General features: G+C 38.3%; 1 protein-coding gene across 8 annotated transcripts in view; it reads right to left on the bottom strand.

The window, feature by feature from the left end:
- Positions 1–17579, bottom strand: part of KIF16B (kinesin family member 16B) — a 161215-nt gene that overhangs the window by 14574 nt on the left and 129062 nt on the right. For 7 of the 8 annotated variants that reach the window (XM_042049366.1, XM_042049361.1, XM_042049363.1 and 4 more), the window contains one exon: positions 9328–9411. In XM_042049366.1, coding sequence (XP_041905300.1) covers positions 9328–9411 — 84 coding nt within the window. Of the gene's footprint in view, positions 1–1716; positions 1849–9327; positions 9412–17579 lie in introns of those variants that run through there. The other variant, XR_006019827.1, reaches the window with a different exon arrangement.

The raw sequence follows: 17579 nt of genomic DNA, 5'->3' as shown, positions 1-17579 counted from the left end.
ATCCTGAGCCTTGAGCAAGTACCAGGAGGCATGGTACCCCTACAAGAATTGAGTCAGACAACAGGATTCATTTCAAGAACAGCCTTATAAACACCTGGGCTAGGGAATATAATATTGAATGGGGGTACCACATTCCTTATCATGCACCAGCTGCAGCTAAAGTTGAGCAGTGCAATGAACTTAAAAACAACATTGAAGGCAAGGGATGGCAGGACTATCAAGCAGTGGGATCTGCATTTAGCAGAGGCTACATGGTTAGTTAACAACAGAGATTCCACTAACTGAGCTGGCCCTGCCCAATCCAAACCCCTGTGTACAGCAGACACTAGGACTATAGCAGCAAAGACTATGAAGTCCCTGTTGTGCATATGAGAGGTATGTTAGGAAAGACCATTTGGATTAATTCTGCCTTGAGCAAAGGCAAACCCATCTGTGAGATTGTTTTTGCTCAAGGACCTGGTTACTCTTGGTGGGTTACGCAGAAGGATGGGAAAACACGTTGTGTACCTCAGGGGGATTCAACTTTGGGTGAGAACAGCCTGTAAGGTTGGAATGTACCATTGGTTGCTGAATGTCACTGCCACTGCATATTTTAATTACCAAGGACAATGAGAATGGACTTCTCCAGTCATATCAGTCATGGACGCAATGAACTCTGTCCATATCCTGGGGGATGGTCAGTGACCACTGAAATAATTGTATTTGTATATCGTTATATGTAGATATGTATAGATATATGTGTTTACAGTTGAAATGTATTAATTTGGGCATTAATGAGATGATATGGGATAAGGGCTGGAATGTCCTGGGGTAATCCATAATATTATTGTATTCCATATGTGTCTGCACCCCCCAATATTGTTACTGTATCATAAGACCTACCAAAATGGGAACCTTGTGTGTGGAGGGGTTGTCATCGTGGGTGCTTTTAAAACTGTCACTCTCAGGCAGCTTCCAGTTTTTTTGCTACAGGGTATTCACTTTCTGGGCTATCTGGTCCTTGTTTAGGCAAAGGCTTTTCTTCCCTTTTTGGGTTCTCTTTTCATTTTTTTTCCCTCAGCTCAGAGAGTTAGCAGTTTTGAGCTGCCTAGGGGCAAATTCCACAAGCACCCACCATACAGCACTCCTTTGGGCATGTTTAGAGATACCTAAATGACTTTGGAACTAAGCAGGTAAAAATCAAGCTTCTTTAAGCAGCTAAATTGCACTAAAAAATACCAGGACTTACAATTTTAGCCTCTTGGGAAAGTCTCTCTATGTTTTTCATGCACAGCGTAACGCAGATTCCTTGAATCAGAGTTAGTTTCCTCCAAAGCTGTACAGGTGAAGCAGATTTTACCTCTACATCTCCAGAAGTGCTTGAGTGCCACTAAAATTTAATTTTACCCAAGGTGGTACTTAAATTTACTCAAATTCATATACCTTTTTGCATTTTCTTAATGTGCAAGCATTCTGAGAGATGCCAGTTATGATTAAAGGTGAAACTGCTCTCTCAGGTTTTCAAAACCCAAACTATTCATTATAGGTATTTGGAGCATTTTTCTGTGCAAATCTAAAGGCATGAGCACACTATGCTGAATTACTATTATGCCACATCAATTGAATTAACTTCTGAAGTCAGTCTACATCCCAAATTACAATCTTACTCTGCCTAAAATTAATTTAAAATCCACAGGACTTAATATTTCTTACAATGTCTGCATGCTAAAAGCTTACATTTATTGGCTGTAGGCAGCTCCAATGAAAACTGAATTGTAGGCTGGCAGGGAAGCAAAAAAAAGGCAGCAAGGGCTATGATTTACAGGTGGTCTATCAGTGTGAGTCTTCTTTGGGAAGTGAATGGCCATACTGAAAAGGACCAAAACAGACCTGATTAATGAAGGAAACCAATCTTTTCTCCAGAGCACAAGTCAAAACAAGTCTTGTCAAAATTTATTCAGAAAGAACAACAGGATTGAATTTAGCACACATCCCTGGGCCAGTAGCGACAGTGTGCCATCTGCTGGAGTGGGCTTGGCAAACACCTACCAAACAACTTGACACGCATCACCCTCTGCTTCCTCTGGTGAAATCACATGCCAGAGGATGACTGATATGCTTGTTTTGGAAACAGGTAGCACCAAATTCAACCCAGTCTCCTTGGCTGAGCGCTCCTTTTATTCATCTGCCCACATCTGTATGTGCAGAGCCACTACTGGAGATTGCGATGAATGTACACAACTTCAAAACTTCATTTGTAGGAGGATGTTGGGAAATTTATTCCGTCCTGACAGCAAAACACATTAGGATGTGGCACTAAACTGGGGCTCAAACTATATGCTGTCACATTTTCTAAACTTGCTAAATCATGATAAACATACCTCCTTATTTTCTGATATGCTGAAATATCTAAAAAGGAGAGAGAAAAATAAAAAGGCATCCAAATTGCAAATCCTATTTAATTCTTTGGTTGTAATGGAGATAAACATTTGATCACAAAAGATCATTTTTTGAGGTAGGGACCTGAAGCTACACACCTAAAGAAAAAAACCACCAAAATTCTTCTAAAGGGGTACATATATTATGCCAAGTTACCTCTAGAAAACTCTGCAGAGCAAGAGCTTCAGACCTGATCTTGAATTCGGCCCAGAGTTTGAGCAAATGAGACCACACTTACCATTCCTTTTGCATCCAGTAGCCTGTCAAACCAGAGCTTAAAATTAACTCATCCAGAAAATAACCTCAGGCTTTTGTTCCTTCTAAATTAACATCTTTACCATGTGTTTCTATTACAAGAATAATATCTTGCATTGCTGTGGGCTAGCTGAAGGTCTACGGTATTTAATCAAAGTAACATTTTATTGGTATGGGATCAATGGCTGACCTATGCAAAGTTCTGCTTCTTTGTATCTAGTGACTGTAGCCAATAAGTAAAATAAATTTTATTTATTCATTTTTTGAAGCCAACAGGGTCCCACACAAGAAGCAGAACCACCCAAAAAAAGATTAAATGCTTTGCTGCTGAGAACTGCTGCAACTCCTCTTTGAGGGTTGATGCTTCAAAACCAGAAAAGCCATGTGCCTTGGGCTGCCCTAATGATGCGCTGACAAATGGGAACCTGATGTGAACTTGCTTTCAGATGGCTAACTGCAAAGTCTTACTGTCTGGCAGCAAGACTTCAGTGCTGTTGCTGAAAAGCAGTTATTTTTGTTCTAAAATTTTTCAGTGGTTACTAGAGGTTATGAAAGGCACCTGGTGCAGACTGACTATACCTAAGTTAGAAAATGATCTATGACATGGATTTCATATAACTGATATTCACAATATGGCCTAGCCACACACACTCTTCTCTTGTCTTCATGGATGCATCTATGCGCTTTCTTTCCCTGATCCCACTGCATCCTATTCCTCTAGTGGGAAATTAAAGCCATCACTCCAAGATATTGCATTCTGTTGTTCAGACTATGGTTATGAAACAATCCTCTCTAGGATTATCAAACATTAAAACCAACACTTGCAGTGGTTTGCTTTTGCACCAGCAGTGCTACTGGTGTGCATTCATGCCTGTGAAAAAAGAGAAGATTTTCCTTTTATCTTCCAGTAAGTACCAAATATATTCTGAATGAGTTCTGAAGTCCATCTCACCTAGATTCTGCTAAGAACAGTATTTACCACGACGCTGTCAGAGGCAATCATTCTTCAAGAGCCAGGCTGATGAGCAGCTGGATTTAAAGCTCCTTTTAGAAAGCTTTGTTATTAAGGATGTTGTAAGCTCATGTCTGTGTCTAATAATTTCCTTTTAGTAATCACTTCGAACAAACATGTATATAGTAGCTTTGAAAGCTCTTTATGACTGGTGTCAGCCAGGAAAAAAATCAAACAGAAATGGTAACTCTAGCCCCACTTGATAGGATTTTTATAATAGAGACATCAATTTACCTATAACTAGCATAGGTTCTCTCAGTTATATAGGAATGGGGCAGTGAAACAAAGACTCATGGGGAGTATTTATGAAGTTCATACTGAATATCAGGTGATGAATAAGCTAAAATCTCATTAAAACATTTCTGTCCTCATGACTTCAAGGAAAACCTCAAGGTCTCAGGCAGATTCAAACATTCTGTTTGCCCACATTTGATGACAAATATTTTGAGGGTTTTTTTCTTCTCAGACATTTCTACTGCTGGCTTCCACCAAGGTGTTAATTCAAAAATTAATAAGACACTTAAATAACAAGAATTAATCTAAGTTCAAGAAAAAGGTGCTATTTCCCTTATTTCACCTTTTCCTTAAGAACCAGATTCCTGGAATCATGTCAGCTGAATGTTACTTTTAAAGGGGAAAGACAGCATGGCTAAATTTAGAGCCTTATTAAAAAAAAATCCAAACCCTAGAAATCATCACCTCCAAAGGAACTAAAGTGAAAATAAAAACTAAAAAACAAACAAAAGATTTGACTTCTAAGTTAATCTAATTCTGGAAGGTTAATTTTGGCTGAAGGTAACAGCAATATTTCAGCCAGTTCAGTGTCTGCGATACATTCCCCAGACAGTTCTACAGATTGGACAGCAAAACTGAATTATGCAGCTCATTTATTTCTGCCTCTTGCATTAACACCTATCATTGAATCCTCATCAGCAGACATCAGGAAGTGAGGAGGTTAAGGACAATTATATTATTAATTTTAAATAAATTGAGTGTGTCTATCTTTTAAAGAGGTTCAAAGTACCAAGAAAAAAGAAGAGCAGAAGCAATGCCAAAAAGATGTATATGCTTCTACAGAACTCGACATAGGCTCACATTACCATAGTTACAGGTTGACTTTCATTCCCTGAGCTCTGTAAGTGGCAGCAAAAGATAACACATGACTCCTACTGACTGCTGAGCTTTATTTCTAGATCACAGGATATTCTGAGTTGGAAGGGACCCACAAGAACCAGTCCAGCTCTTAATGGAATGGCCCATCTGGAGATGGAACCCACAACCTTGGTGTTACCAGCACCACACTCTAACCAACTGTTGATCCCTAAAAACCCCATCAGGGATTTTGCTTGTTTCTCCCTTTGCTGTCTGCAAACCAACCTGAGGAAATGCAGCCCTGAGAACAGAGAAGAGGAAACAGGGAACAGAGACAAGGAGAACGACTGAGGCTGGGGAGAGTTTTTGTTTTCCTTTAAGCAACAACCTGTTTGGATTTTGTCAGCATAACAGTTGTTTTTTCCTAAACACACTGGTGACAGCAAGGGTAGGAAAGAAAGTCTAGTGGGTCCATGACTGCAAGGCTTCTGACCACAGAGTCAAGAAACACAGCTCAATCTGCTATGTCAGCTTAGACTCCTGCCCAGTTTCTCTTGGCTGCACAATGGGAAAACTGGGCTAAGAATAATCTTCATTACTACAACAAAGCAGAAGTCTAAGAGAAGAAAAAAAGAATAGTCAGGGGAATTGATATGATACAGAAATGCAGTATCCAAAGAAGCTGGGATTTCAGGAAAATTTCTTTTTAGTGTCATTAACAGACCTAGCAACTCACAAAGGAATAAAAGATACTTGAGTTAAAACGGGAGTAGATACATTCACTGACTCAAGTGCTTCCTTTACAAAGCTCTTGCTTAAAAAAGTATGAAAAACTGAATATACATTATCTGAACTCACTAAAAAAAGGATCCTATGCTCTTACCTACTGATTTCTATTTGCAAGAAAGGATAGATACACACTAACTTCTGTTCATTAACTTTAATCAAAAGAATTCTTGGCTGTTTCATTTAAGGCAGATTTAATCAAGCAAGGTTGGCTCTGAAGTGAAATTACAGTATTTAAACTGCAAAACAATTAATGTAGAGTTTTGCCCTGATGAAAAATTAAATTAATAGATTGCAATGGGTTATTTTGGGTAGATAATTTTAAATAAAATTTAAATGTTTTCTCTTAAGATGTATAGGAAAAAACTTGCACATTATTTTCCTAAGCTCTATGGTAATGTCAAATACAGTTCAAAAGACTTGATATTATACCAACAAACACCAAAGCAAAAAAAAAGTGTTTACATTGCAATTACGTATCATGCTGGAGATCAAAGTTAAGTTCTCAGGTTCATCTCACAGAAAAGTAGTTCATATAATGTGCTTTCTTACAAACAAGGCATTGCAAAGTGTGGATACAAAAATGCTGTTAGCAAGGAATTTTCCTGCTGCTTTCTAAGCCCGTGGGATACTTTTCTCTCTCACAGAGAGATTAGCAGAAGTTCTATAAACTATGAACACCTGTGACCTTGTAGAACTATGTTTATGGTACAGTAGAAAAATATTTTGACAGTGGATGTTTAGGATTTCTAGCCAATCCACCCAGGGGGTGGCTGATCCTTTGTCCAATTAGACTATGAAGAAAAAGTCTATAAAAGAGTTTGTAAAATAATTAAAGAAATCAATCTTGCTGCACAATTCCTGCCTGCTGGATTTCTCTCCTCCTCCCTACAGCTGCAGGATACAGTAATATTTGATACAGTAATAGTGAAGCTTTTGGTTAGTCAGCATTTGTACCAGCTAGGATAAATAAAAGAACTTAATGTTATACACAAACTTGGAACTTACTGGGATTTTAAAATCACAATCCTTATAATTTGGGGCTCTCTGGATCTTTTACTCCAAGTAATTTCACCTTCATTATGATGAAATATGCCCACTTCTAAACCCAGGCTGACATAAGGTAACGCTTCATCTCAATCTTCAAACAAAGCAAACTGCAACAGCCAGCCCCCCTGATTATAGTTGTCTGGAAAGGTACCAAAAACCCCACTGCTCTTCTCAGTACTTCTACTGTGGCAAGAATCCTAGAGATGACGTGTAGGAAAAACTAAATTCTTCCTAAAGTGTCTTGCAAAGGGTCAAATCTAATTAAGCACAAGGAAAACTGCAGTTGCTAAGAGATCACCTGTGGGAAGCACTAACTAGCCAAACCTATTTCAATGCAAATAGCTCAGGAAAAATGATACGGAGTTCCAGCCTATTCAAGATGCATGTAAAAACTGGAAAAGCAAAGCAATTTCTTTTTCACCACCACTGGGACAACCGCTCCACTAATAAGCTTACATTACAGAGTATTTGTTCAGAACACTTATTGGACTGGTATTTCAGGCTGTCATTTATTTTTAGTCAATAAAATTAGCTCAGATGTTGAATAAAAATATACATTTGTGTTGGTCTGGTAACTCTGCTTTGCCTTTTCTAAAAATCCTGTATTAGCCAGTAACTCTTGACTAATCAAGTGGAGCAACCAAAAAAGCTTTTATACCCTACTACAGCTATACCAACACATCATCTGTGAAGCTTGAAAGCGATTGCAAAGGGTTTTCAGCAAATCAAGGTACAGGATCAGGTGTGAAAGTCAACTGAATACAAGCCATGTTTGTACTTGATACCAAGGTCTAACACTCTTACCTTCTACCTGACCAAATTCTCATGTGAGAAGCACGCTACAGTCCAAAACCAAGGACCCAAGTCCCTCCCTGAGACAATCCGTCCATTTACTACTTTCCAGTTAGCCCACTGAAGTATGCTTAAGGTTCACACTGGACTGAAAGCCACAAGGCATGAACGGACAGTATTTGAAATAGAACTGATGCCTGGGCCATCTGCCACTACTGCAGCATAGCTGCCACTTTCAAAGCATAACTCAAGATGTTCTTTGAGCCTTCAAAGTATTACGTGACTTTGGAAACCATCACTGCTTAGGTGGTTTCCCTCACTCTTCACCAAGGAGGCTGCAGCTGTGTGAGCTAAAACTCTCCAGCCGTTGGCAAAGGCAGAGCAAACCACTGCAAAATATGTAGTGAAAAGAAAATACCATGATTAGAGATCTATACATCAGGGAGTTTTGATCAGCTTGTTGTATTGAATTCCTCATGGCAAGGATAGTAACATTTGCTTGGCTCCTTGTCCTCTTTATCTAACTTGCCCTCAGCCACGGGGGATCTTCAGTTTCTCAACACTGTGAGTTGTCTGGACTACTGAGTGGAATGGCCAAGGGGCATATGGCAAAACATATTCATGTGAACAGTTGTCATATATTATTATGCTTGCAAAATATATAGGTAATAAAGTTTTAATGACCTATTTAGTTAAAATAGATACAATTTAATTTTAAGTTAGAACCTGGCTATATAGAGAGCTGCAAGTACTACATGGCCATGATCAAAGCATCGCTATACAGAGCAGTTTTAACATTAGAATAATTACAATAAAATCTGTTCGTAAACCAATGAAAGGCCAGAAAGATTAAGGGATTAAATTTTTTACTGGTACAAAAATATGCAAATTGAGTACTAGACTGGAATATGAGCATGCCTTTATGCTGTCTATCCAGGATGTGAAAGAAAAAAAACCTCATTTTGTGCTTCATGTAAGACAGCCTCACATCAGAAGTCATTGGGAGGATGTTTTGTTGGTAGATCAAAGAAAAGGTGAAGTACAATGAAAAATTACCTAAGAAAATATTCCAATTGTAAGCAATCTACTTTTATATTCATTTCTCTAAAGCACTACCTAATGCTATTTTAGCTCTACAAAGAATTTAATTCCTACTGACTTGCATGATCAAGTAATGCCCAAGTTGCTATAATATAGTTGCAAGGTGTACAGTTTAGTCTTTGATCATGACTCTTCTTCCTTCCCAAAACCCCACCTCCTGGCCCTTGGCTGCAGTAAAACATGCATTAACATAGAAATATAAAGACCTAATGTGTGATAGGAGTTCAAAATCATGGCATCCACACAGCACTGTAGAACTAGCAAAATAAATAACGCAAACCCTCAAACTCAATAACTTTGTCCACAATAAAATTAATTTTTAAAATTAATCGAAAGAGAAAGAATATGTTCAGAAAGTTGGGTTACAAAATAAAACTCAAAGATGCCTAAATATTGCTTTCCTTCTGTCATGAGATATTTGGATATACTAACTATGATAAAATAGTAAATCTCCAACTAACAAATTGTATTTAAAGTAGCAGTATATTTTTACTAATCTCGTCTTGCACAGATACCAGCTGTCTAAAGGGAATACTTAACCTCACCCACCACTTTCCCCATTAAATAAATGTATCTCCTGTGAACATCTCCAAAGAGTTCCTTTTTTTTTCTTCTAGATTAGGAATAATTTATGTTTTAAGAGATGTTTCATTACTTCACAATGTACTGCTGCCATCTCCTGTGTTAAATGAGGCAGCAAGTAATTTGGTATTTACAAACAGGCTATTTAATGTTGATCACATGGGAATGGTTTCTGTTGGTCAAGCAGGGACTACTCCACCTAAACACACACCAGAAGCCTGTTAAAAAGCTGGTATTACCTCTAAGTGACACCGTCGTTCTGCAATCACTCGCTCATCCTTGTTTCCAAAGAGCTTCTTTGGAGGGAATTCTAAAGTGGCAACCTGGAAGACATTAAAGGATGAATCAGCACCAGAAGTGACAAGCTCAAATGAGAAAATTCTGTTTAAACTACAAAGCACTAGGAAGAAGAAACTGCCAAATATTCATGAGCTACACTATATGCTATTAGTAAATATCACATTATACATTTCTACTGAGGTTATTGCAATCTGCTCTGTAGTATTGCTAAGATAACAATGCATTTTGTCATCAGAGAGTGACTGAAAGAAAATTTAGGAATTGGACTGCCACTGTTTGCCCACATAAATATTAAAAATTGCCAATCCAAATGTGAGGACACAGCATCAAATAGGAAGTAAGAACAATTTCTGCAGGAAGGTGTTACGTTAAAAGACTGCATTTAGTCTCCCAAAATCTGTGGTCTCCAACTGTATGGTGGTGTAATTTGTTTGGTTTTAATTATGTTCTATCATAAATGTAAGATCATTGGATCTAAGAATGATCACTGAAGTCATGCTCTGGGAGATGCATTGCTGGACTCCAGGCATCACCTGATGACCTGAAGCGTTTGTTGTGCCCTGAACTACCACTTCTTGTAACTCAGCTGTAGCTCAATCCCATTCCAATGTGTGTCCACGCTGGAAGCTCATAGCTTTAATTTCTGAAGAGAATTCCCACATGCAGGCAAAGTCCTGCTTTATCACACCGAAAATGAGAACAAGGCAATGGCATAACTGCTAAAAACAACTATTCAGATCTCTACTTTTAGTTCTTCCAGAGAGGTGTTCAAAGCTATCTCCTAATTTCTTTTTCCATCCTATGGCGGGGGGGAGAGGAGGGAAGAGAGAGAGAGAGGGAGGGTGGGAGGGAACTGTCTCCCCTTTTTGCACACCAATAAATAAAATGCTTGAACTAATTCCAGCCAGCTATATCTGGAAAACACACAAAGGACTCAAGAGTTGGTAACAAGTACCACTGAACATGGCCCGCTAAGCCACTGATGGGAACAATCCAAAAGAAAGCAAGTCCTCTCCCCATAGTTTGTGTTTGCACTTAAAGGTAAATCAAACCCATTTTTTTCCCAGCACTCATATCATGAGATAGAAATATGCAACCTCCCATTGGCATTGCTGGAGTTGTTTTGCAGGTCAAATCCCTATGTAAAACTGCCTCCTGCATTAACTCCCCAGGTCATTTGATGATATTGAACCAATAAAAAAGATGCATCATTTTCTAGTCTATCAGCACATACAGGACTGTAGAGAATTTATGGCTGGTTACAAGGAGCAGACACATACTGATTTAAATGAGAAGCTCCATTATTAACATTGAATGTATGCATCTTTAAAATAGAGAGGAATTCTGCAATACAAGTAGTTTATTCCCACTCTCTGGTTCAACTCCAACTTCAATAATTTTAAAGAAATGTCTAGACATCTTAAAACGATAAAGGTGATGTGGGGCACCAGAGGAGATGGAAGAGATGTCTGCTCTCCATCAGTCTTGCCAGTATGACCCAATTATATTCCTAAAATTTCTCCAACTATATTCTTCTCAGTGTGCCTGCTTCTTCATATTGGCAGGACAAGCAGTACACAACCAAACAGTATCATATAATTATGTCCTGAGGACTTATTTCACTGCATTACTCACTTCTTCACCTATACACAATTATAAGTGCTAATATTTTCAAGGACTTCAAAACCCCATATCTGCAGAAATTGTATTTTATTAGACAGTACTGCATCATGTCACTACCAGGAACAAGCAAGGTGAAATAACTACCACCACAATCCCCTCCTGGACATAGGGAGATTGTTTTTATATTTAGTTGCTAATAAATACTTCCATTACAGAATTTTTAAATAGTGTCTATTAAAAACCAATTAGTACAATGAACCTACCACTACGGCATCCTCAGACCTACTCTCTGGAGTCAAAGCAAGATCTTACAGCTAAAATCAGGAATGATTTCTTTATCTAAATTAAGTTCCATCTGAACAGGAATTTGGGGACTAATTCTACATAACTTTGGGATAAGCAAGTTGTTTTCCTAAGCTTTCTGGATGTATTTTAGAAGAAAACCAGTTGTGTTTTATGAAACGAAATGTGTTTTGCTTAACACTTTCAAACAGAAGTAGCTACTCACATTGTTTTAATGTTTAACTCCCAAATCACTACCATGCACATGAAACCAAACCAAAGTCCATTACTACAGTCATGAATTTAATATGCAAGACAAAGGTCTCAGCCAGTAAACTTCGCTCTGCAACGTTCAAAGTCATAACACATACCCTATATGAAAATCATGAGTTTATTGCTGGTAAAGGTGTGGGGATCTGAATACTTTGTACATCGTAAAAGCCATCATGCAAATCAGAATGTCAACATGCTGAATTATTCTTGACATACACATATAAAGTTACCTATGTTTGTAATATGCCAGTGTTGCCAGTATGTGTACAGAATATACCTATTTATACATATATGTCACTTGGAAGGATTTTTCATCCTCCAGAGGTATGTTATAAAGGACTAACCAATTACTGCAGATGGCATCTCTACAGGGCCAGATGCAGACGTTACACAAACCTCAGGCCTGCTGGAACATTTCTGTGCCCCACACTTTCCCAGTGGACTACTTCCATCATACAACAAATGACCACCCATCTATATGACAGAAAATCCTCCAGCCACGAATTTCATCATCACTTCAGCAATTCAGTTATTTCAATGGGTTCTATTCCACTACATGCCAAGAGTCTAATGCCCACCAAAATGAGAAAGAGACACTCAAAATTCTGCAGGCTTGAGTTTCAGGCTATCCAGACACTTAATGCAGACATGACAGCACCAGTTCCCACCTACTCTGCAGCTTGAAAGTTATCTTTGCAACATAAGAACTGGACGCATCCATGCAGCAAGGTGAATTATGCAGTCCTCTATGTGACTGAAATTTCAGTGTAATAGGAAGCCAGTCCATTGTACTATATTTATATAAAAATACACTATTAGTATATTTACCAGAGATAGTGTGCTTATTATATGTGTGTGTATATATATATATACAAAGACACACACACACCCCCCATTTATCTTCGACACTCTGACTTATAAAGTTATTACTTTAATGCAGGGAAAAAAATGTTGGTGAAAGAGTCCCACAAAGATACTGAGTAACAATAAAACATTCTCATCTCATCATAATTTTGTTTTATAAAAAATAAATTTAAAAAAGCTCAGTAGCACAAATACACTGAAATAATGATGTTACAATAACTGTCTATAGAAAATCCTCTGTCCTAATGTACTATTTGATATATAGACTCTGAATGCAATTGTGTGAGATTCAGCAAAGCAAGGTTCAATAGAAATTTGAGGTTTATTTAAAATACTTTACTCATTTAAGCCAAAGTGCAGTAGCAAATATTTCAATAAATTCAAATTTTCCTATTAGTGGTGCTACAGCACCTTTATGAAATTGCACAGTAACTTCATTGGAGATAATCACTGCTACAGGTTGATGCACACAGTACAGTATGTGACTGAGCAGCATTTGTTCTGGCACTGAAATATGTAAGAGATCTTGCAGGTATGGATTTTGTATCAAGATTTTTGCCCTGGCTCAAACACTGTAAGGGAATTTCACACTATCCAGATTCAGGAATATAAATTATTCTTTCAGAATTAAATGTTTGTGTACCCTCCTGCTCAAATTAATTCTTCAAGGGTCTCACCTTGACTACGAGATGAACATTTTGCGACAATGCAAGGTGTAACAGTGGGACTCTACAGGTAGCAAGGTAAAAAATTCTCCTTCCATGGAATTTCTGAAGCACACCCCTCCCTTCCCTGTCCCCCTTCCTGCAGTGGCAATGGAAGTATTTGGCAGGCAGTCTTTTTTGGCAGGGATGTTTTGTCATTTTCTAGGGCTGCTGATGAGGTGATGTATTTTCTGTCAGGGGAAATTAAGAGGCATATTCCCCAGCCTGATAGGAAGAGAGGGCTTGAATGATTTCCTGAGAAGCTTCTGTATGTAGCGTGCAAGATTTCTAATTTTTATTTTGACAGCAGAAGCATCTCCCTACTATAATTAATCACTGCATTGCTGCAATCCAAATTTCATTATATCCATTAGAGTGTGCACACACATGCATACTTGTACCATGGGCAAGGCTGAGACTATGCTTGGACCCAAAAGGCAAAGGCAGATGATATATTTTAAAGTAGTACAGAGAGACCTCAACACTGCATACCAGCACTCCTAATGTCTTTTAGACATTAAACTTTTTACAGTTAATGATGTTTATCCTACCTGGCAATCATTGCTGGGCAGGAGCAGTTGTAGAGCGGTAAACAGTCATTTGCAATTTACTCCTTAATTTACAATAAATAAAGGCCATGTTTTATTTCTGGGTCTTGTATTACTCAGAGGCATGTTATTCGTCTGTCTCAGCAATATTATCCGTAAGAAACAATACTTATCTGCCACAATGGAGTACTTGTGAGTTAGTACAATCAAATTTAGACAGTATTAGGTCCAGTCCTCAAGGGGAAGGTGCTTCATACCCAGCACATGTTATTCTAGTAAATTTTACACAGCTAAATGAATTCCTCTACTTCTCCCATATTCCAGTCAGGAGACTGGTTTTTAGCAGGAATTTAATGCTGTAAGAGCAGATGGCAGAACAGTAAGTGATCCTTTTATTTTCTATTACCTATTCTATCTTACATACAAATCTGACCTTAAGATTCTGGGAACAGCACATACCTAACACCATCTATATGGAAGCAAATCCTTTCAAAGTGAAACCATGTTTCATAGTCTTCAAATATTGAGCCCCATGGAGAGATGCAAATTTGGAGACTGGCCTTTTGGAAACCAAGAGAGTGAAAATGAAGGCTCCAATACCATGAAATGCTGTGCCTGGGATGGGGTGCACTCTCACTTCAGAACCTTTAGGAAAAATAGCCATCACCATTTGAAGGGTGTCCTTTAATTTCTATTATAATCTGTTGGAGACTTTTCACTGGCATTATGTCTGCTGGGGGACCTGCTGGATTTAATTCTGTTCAGGGGTTTTATGGTACAGCAGAATAGAACATGTTAATGAAAAGTCTTGTACAATACTTTGCAGATGATATTTCAATATAGAGTGGACCAAAGTAGAATACCACATAATACACACATGAAGGCTTGTCACTTCTGAAAAATGAAATTGTTCCAAGTGTTATGCTCCCTAAACATAAAAAATTCCATTTTCTGACATCAAGCAAAAATCTACAGGATTGAAACATCTCATTATTTTTTGGCTTGTACAGTCTATGTTTTCATGCCTACAGTAAGGTAAAAGGCTTTTTTAGGAAGAAAAACAGGGCATTTTAAAGAAGAAAAACAGGGCATTGATGGAGGCTGAGTCATCTTTAACCTTTTATCCAAATTCTCTTTGTACTTCAATGTTTTGATACATTTAAATGGGGGGAAAAGGGGGGGAAAAAGAAAATTAAGGAAATGGTAACTATTAAAACTAAGAAGTCAGTCATCTTTAATTCTCTTGTTATTTTTACAACTCTGAATTTTCTCATTTTTCAAAGAGTAGCTCTGGCTTTTGATCCTTTGTACCAGAAATCTCTGTCACAGATGAGAAAAATCAAAGAGAAGAACATGGCACTGGTTCATGTGCGAAACTGGCTGGTTTTGCAGCCGCTGCGGCAGCACCTGACTTGATTTTGCAGAGAGTAACGAAACAAAAAACTGTCCTACTTTTAGTTTTTGAAGTTTAAACCAAGTAACTTAAGCTTCAACTTCTCAAGACAGTAAGACTCCCAGAGTCTAAAGAAACTAGACAGAAGCTGTATTTTTAACTATGAACTTGTACCAAGTATTTAGGGATTTGTCAAGGTGAAAAAACAACAAACAAAAAACCCAAACAAACCAAAAAACCCACCACAAGCTTAATTTCTATATTTTTATTTATATTTTGCCTGAAATAAATTACCTTTTCTACACATTTTCATAAGAAAGCAGTAGGCAAAGGTAAAAAGTTAACACTTAACTGGGCAGATTAAAGGCTGCTTTATAAATTCAGAAAACAATCAAATGGAGATCAAAGAGAAATAATTCGATATACTATCCACTAAAAATGAAACCAACAAAATAACATATAAAAACACCTAAGTCATATTTTCAGCTGATATAGCTCAAACTGTTTAAAGTTGAGTGAAGAAACCTCTAAACGTATTCTCTCTTAAACAAAATAGTAACAGTCCTCCATTGCATAAATCCTTCAGTGCTCTCCCAACATGTATGCTGCAGGTAAGTCATGCCCTCAGAGGACAGAAGGATTAAAGACATTATTTTCCATTATCAATTAATCAGGGAGAGGGAATATCCAGGGAATTGTTTTCTGGATATTCAGATTGTCATCTTCTTTTCCTCTTCCTTTTCTAATACTTTCTCTTTACTTTTTCCATCTCTCCCAACATGTTCTTCCCCCACTTTCCAGCTTCCCAACTTGCCTCTGTCTTAATGCTATGCTTTCCTCCATTCCTGCATGACCTACCTAATTCTTTACCTTACTCTACTGGGCCATTTGCAATCCTCCCTACTATCTGCCAGAAGGGGAGAGGGATTTGATATTCTCAAGAGGCAGCATATCCAAGGACAAGCCAAAACTCAGAGGTGGACCCATGTCAGCCTTCTAATGGAGTGAACTCCCTGGAGAAGGCTGAACAGCAGCAACAAAAGTCATTATTTATTATAACAAACAAGGGTAATTAACATCCTAAACTGAAGAAAACTCAAATGACCAGGATATAGGAACAGGAAAAAGGATGTAAGCAACCTTGCTCCTACACAAAGGGTCTCTACAGAGAGGTCCCCAGTACCAATCTAACAGTCAATCCTTCACTGTCTTTGAGGGGAGCAAACTCTGCTCTCAAGGTCTTTGTAGTGTTTCCAAGAGCCGAGGAGCTGCTTTAGGTTCATCCCTGCTGTGTCTCAGCTCCCAGGCTTACATGCTTACAGCTTTCTGTTGTTGTTTCTCCTTGCTACTACAGGCTCCAGGGCCTGGATTTCACTCAAACACACACAAGGGAATGAGCATCTCCCTCCTTCCTAGGGTAAGTCTACTCTGAAAAATCTTAAATAAATTGGTTGGCAAATATTTCACTTCTGACAAATGCAAGAGATTGCAGCAGCGTACTAGAGTTTTGGTTTTGGGGTTTTTTGGTGAATTTTGCGCCCGATATTTCCTGTACACAATTTATGCCACAATTTGGTTTCTAGTCTCTTTACAGCACAGCCTTTTCTCTTGCAAGAAGCTGCTTTGCCCCACGTACATGAGAACATTCTTTTCTTTCCGCTATCCATCCTTTTTGCTCCATGCCAAAGGTTTACCTAACCACGGGACTGGTTTAACCTTTTCATTTCTGGCTGGTAGGGGCAACTGCCGGTTTGCACGTTGTTTTTTGCTTGGCCCCTAATGCCAGCAGCCCAGTGAGCCAGGTCTGCTTTATCCCCTTCAGCACACATCCCATTGAGGCCAGAGTGCACTGGAGACCTGCCAACCAGGAAATTTGGCAACTTCTCCACTTTACTTAGACTGGTTACGACTCCTTGCTTTTTTCCTACTTATCTCACTGGAACATCATGCATATCTATATCTATATCTTCAGCTATATATCTCTATATATATATATCTCAGTACCAAGAAGCACAAGCACTTAAATCTCTTCCCATAAATATATGCAGTTCTGTTGCAAGTCAGGATGCTGTGACTAACCCCCAATAAATTGGTATTTACTAATAAATGAGCATCTTCTCAGGACACACAAGCTCTCACAGCTCTGCTGTCTTTAGTTCTGGGTAATTATCTTTGAACTTTCAAGATCTTTTGCTAGTTACCTTCCTCAGACAGGCATAATTGTTTCTACAAAGAACATTTCAACTCCATCTGTCCCACTTAAGAGGAACAAGAACACAAAAAGAGAAATTCTCCTCTGAACCACCCTGAAACCTCCCTATGATGATGCAAAATGACCAAATAGGATTAGACACTGAAGATTTCTCACTTTGAATCATGCCTACCTGCCCATCAAACAATCATCTGTAATTATCAAAAAGATTTGAGAGCTCTCATATCCATGTTTCTCCTTTAAAACCAGCAAGCTGACCTAGACTTAATCTGCAGTTTTGGAGCTATGGTGA

The sequence above is a fragment of the Corvus kubaryi genome, unplaced genomic scaffold, assembly GCF_017639235.1.
Source record: "Corvus kubaryi isolate FWS band 111438036 unplaced genomic scaffold, C.kubaryi_AGA036_p1.0 70, whole genome shotgun sequence".
In the NCBI taxonomy this organism is placed as follows: domain Eukaryota; kingdom Metazoa; phylum Chordata; class Aves; order Passeriformes; family Corvidae; genus Corvus; species Corvus kubaryi.
The sequence above is the reverse complement of the archived record's forward strand: the minus strand, read 5'-3'. Positions and strand labels throughout refer to the sequence as shown.